A 2,473-nucleotide genomic window follows, 5' to 3' on the forward strand; every position below is an offset into this window, starting at 1 on the left:
CTTAAAAGGGGGAGGAGTGAGGAGGTAGGGAGAGGGAAAGAGAATGAAGAAGGGAGGGTGAGGGGTCACAAAGAGTGAAGCTTGAGGGGAAACATGAAGTTGTACATTCCACAGTTTGAACGGGGGAGCATCTGGAAATCCTTGAAGAGGGGAGGGGAGAGGAAAGGAGAGGAGGAGGCTAAAAGAGGATCTGCTGAATATTTAAGCCACATATACGGAATGTGATCAGGGTCGCAATATATAATGTTTTTCTAAGAGTTAAAGGTGTTAAAGGTATGTGTGTGTAAAAATATGGAAAATATGCAAAAATGAGCAACAATGAGAAGATCCGGTCAAGTAATTTGAATGATTTGTTAACGTCACTGCTCAAAAAAGAGTAATAACAGTGGGCTGTTAAAAAAGAAAGCATGATTGTATGAGACAGAGGTTGTAGACAAGAAAAGAGCAGGGGAAGTCTGACCAAAGTGTTCGGCCTCTTCCTGCCTGACAAGCAGCTCAGGAAGTTGAGGCAGACACAGAAGGGGAGGGCTGACACAGAGAAACATATTTTCCCTTTGCCTTTTAGTTTTTCCTTATTCAGTCCTGCTCCGATCAACAGGAGGAAGAAAAAGGGGGGGCAGAGAGGAGGCGGAGTTTTCAATGGAGCTGAGAGAGACACAGAGTGATCAGTCGGACCCTCAATCTGTGGAAATATGATGGAAGCCAGCGTTATTTCCAAGGACACAGGGTGAGTTTGTGAGGGGTCTGTGATAATGTAGCTGGGTGAAAATACAGTGCAGGAACTGTACTCTTTGGCAGCAGGGGGATGTTGTAACTGCTGTGGAAGGGAGGGGGGAGTCGGGGGTTGAAAGTCAGGAAGCCAGAGCAGGAAAAACAGATGTGATGACTCACTGACTAATAAATAGGTCAATAGCATCTGAGAGTTTGTGAAATAGTAGATGCTGATTTTATGTTTTCTCACCAAATCTCTTTTCTAGTACATGAACTGAAGCAGGAGAAGGACTTTGTTACGGAAATGCTCACATTCAGTTGATCCCACTTATGTGTGAGAATACGAGTGGTTGAAAGTTGCCCCAGACAACTTTAAAAAGGCAGATGAGACCGTTATATGGCAGCCACAATGATGTCGACACTGAATCTACAGAGCAATGTTATTAATATGATTTAGGTTGAGACTGTTTAACTTTTATCGCTGCGTTTGTTGAGCCTATAACATGCTCTCCTTTAAGAAAATAAGGTTATCAAATAAAAAGACAAACGATAGGTTACAATGAAATGTTAATTTGGTCCATTTATTTTGTGGATAAGAGCTAGAGTCAGGGTGGAAATGTGATTATCCTAAAGTCAGCGGTGGATGAGGTATTCAGATCCTTTACTCAAGTAAAACTATCAACTCTGCAATAAAGAAATGCTCCATTACAAGTATAAGTCAGTGAAAGTTCTTAGGTATGATTATCAGTAAAATGTAGTAAAGTATCAAGTAAAAGTCGTGCAGAAAGATGGCTCCTTTGAGTGTTATACTAATTACATTTTTATATTATATTGTTATTAATAATCAATTAATGTGTAGGTAGTGTTTTTCTGCTCATTTTAACTTTTTTATACACTGTTGGGTAGATGAATCCATAACAATGCACCATATATATACTAGTTGCTAATGCTCAAGTAAAGTACAACTATCTCAAATTTGTACTTGAGTAAATAGTCTGTACAGAGTTATCCCGAGGACTGCAAAGAAAGCTCACATCACACGTTTAAAACAAATGCTCTTTGAGATAAATTTCAAATACAGCATATTCCAGGACGTCTGTGCCGAGTGTTTTACTGACTACTGCAATTTTCTACTGCCATGCCCCATTTAGCTGACCTAACGGTTATTCTACCCCTTTTCCTGTGAGCGAGCCTAACATGTGTGGCACAAACAGGACTTCTGGGAAGTGTTCTGTAGTCATGTGCTTTCCTCAGTTTCTCAGGATATTCTTTTTGAATTCACAGAAGAGTGACCTAACTCACAACTGGATTATATGTGGCATCAAATTTTAAAAGAGATCCAGTGGTTCAAATAACAAATAGTGTAAGGGTTGTTGTATTTATGCAGACAGATTCAGAAACTGACACTGTTATGTTAGTATGAATAATCTACTGACCTCAGTTTTCTAAGGAACTACTTCTTTGGTAAAAAGTGGATCCAATAAAAATGGTTCTGGGACGGAGCAGGGTGTTGGGGTGGAGGGAGAAGTCTAAGATATCTCAGTACTGGAACAATAAAAAACTAAATTTTCTGCAAGGCCAGCTACGACTAAATGTTTTTTGTTGTTTTTGGGTAACTGACATTTGAAATACCTCTAAAAGACCTATGGTCTTTTTAAAATGACAGTGTTGATACAGGTTCACATAGCCTAAGGCAGTGTTTCCCAACCTTCCTCATTAAGGGACCCCTTTTCTATTGCTGAGTAAACTGACTAAGTGACAT

At 39.7% G+C, this 2,473-nt stretch overlaps 1 protein-coding gene across 1 annotated transcript in view; it reads left to right on the top strand.

Annotated features, from left to right (window-relative positions):
• The first annotated feature begins 413 nt into the window (after positions 1–413).
• Positions 414–2,473, top strand: part of LOC118337639 (proline-rich receptor-like protein kinase PERK2) — an 8,691-nt gene continuing 6,631 nt past the window's right edge. Inside the window, exon 1 of the mRNA XM_035674757.1 lies at positions 414–727. Coding sequence (XP_035530650.1) covers positions 693–727 — 35 coding nt within the window. The 5' untranslated portion in view covers positions 414–692. The remainder of the gene's footprint in view (positions 728–2,473) is intronic.

This window comes from Morone saxatilis, unplaced genomic scaffold (assembly GCF_004916995.1).
Source record: "Morone saxatilis isolate NCDOM2014 unplaced genomic scaffold, NCSU_SB_2.0 Contig3, whole genome shotgun sequence".
NCBI lineage: Eukaryota > Metazoa > Chordata > Actinopteri > Moronidae > Morone > Morone saxatilis.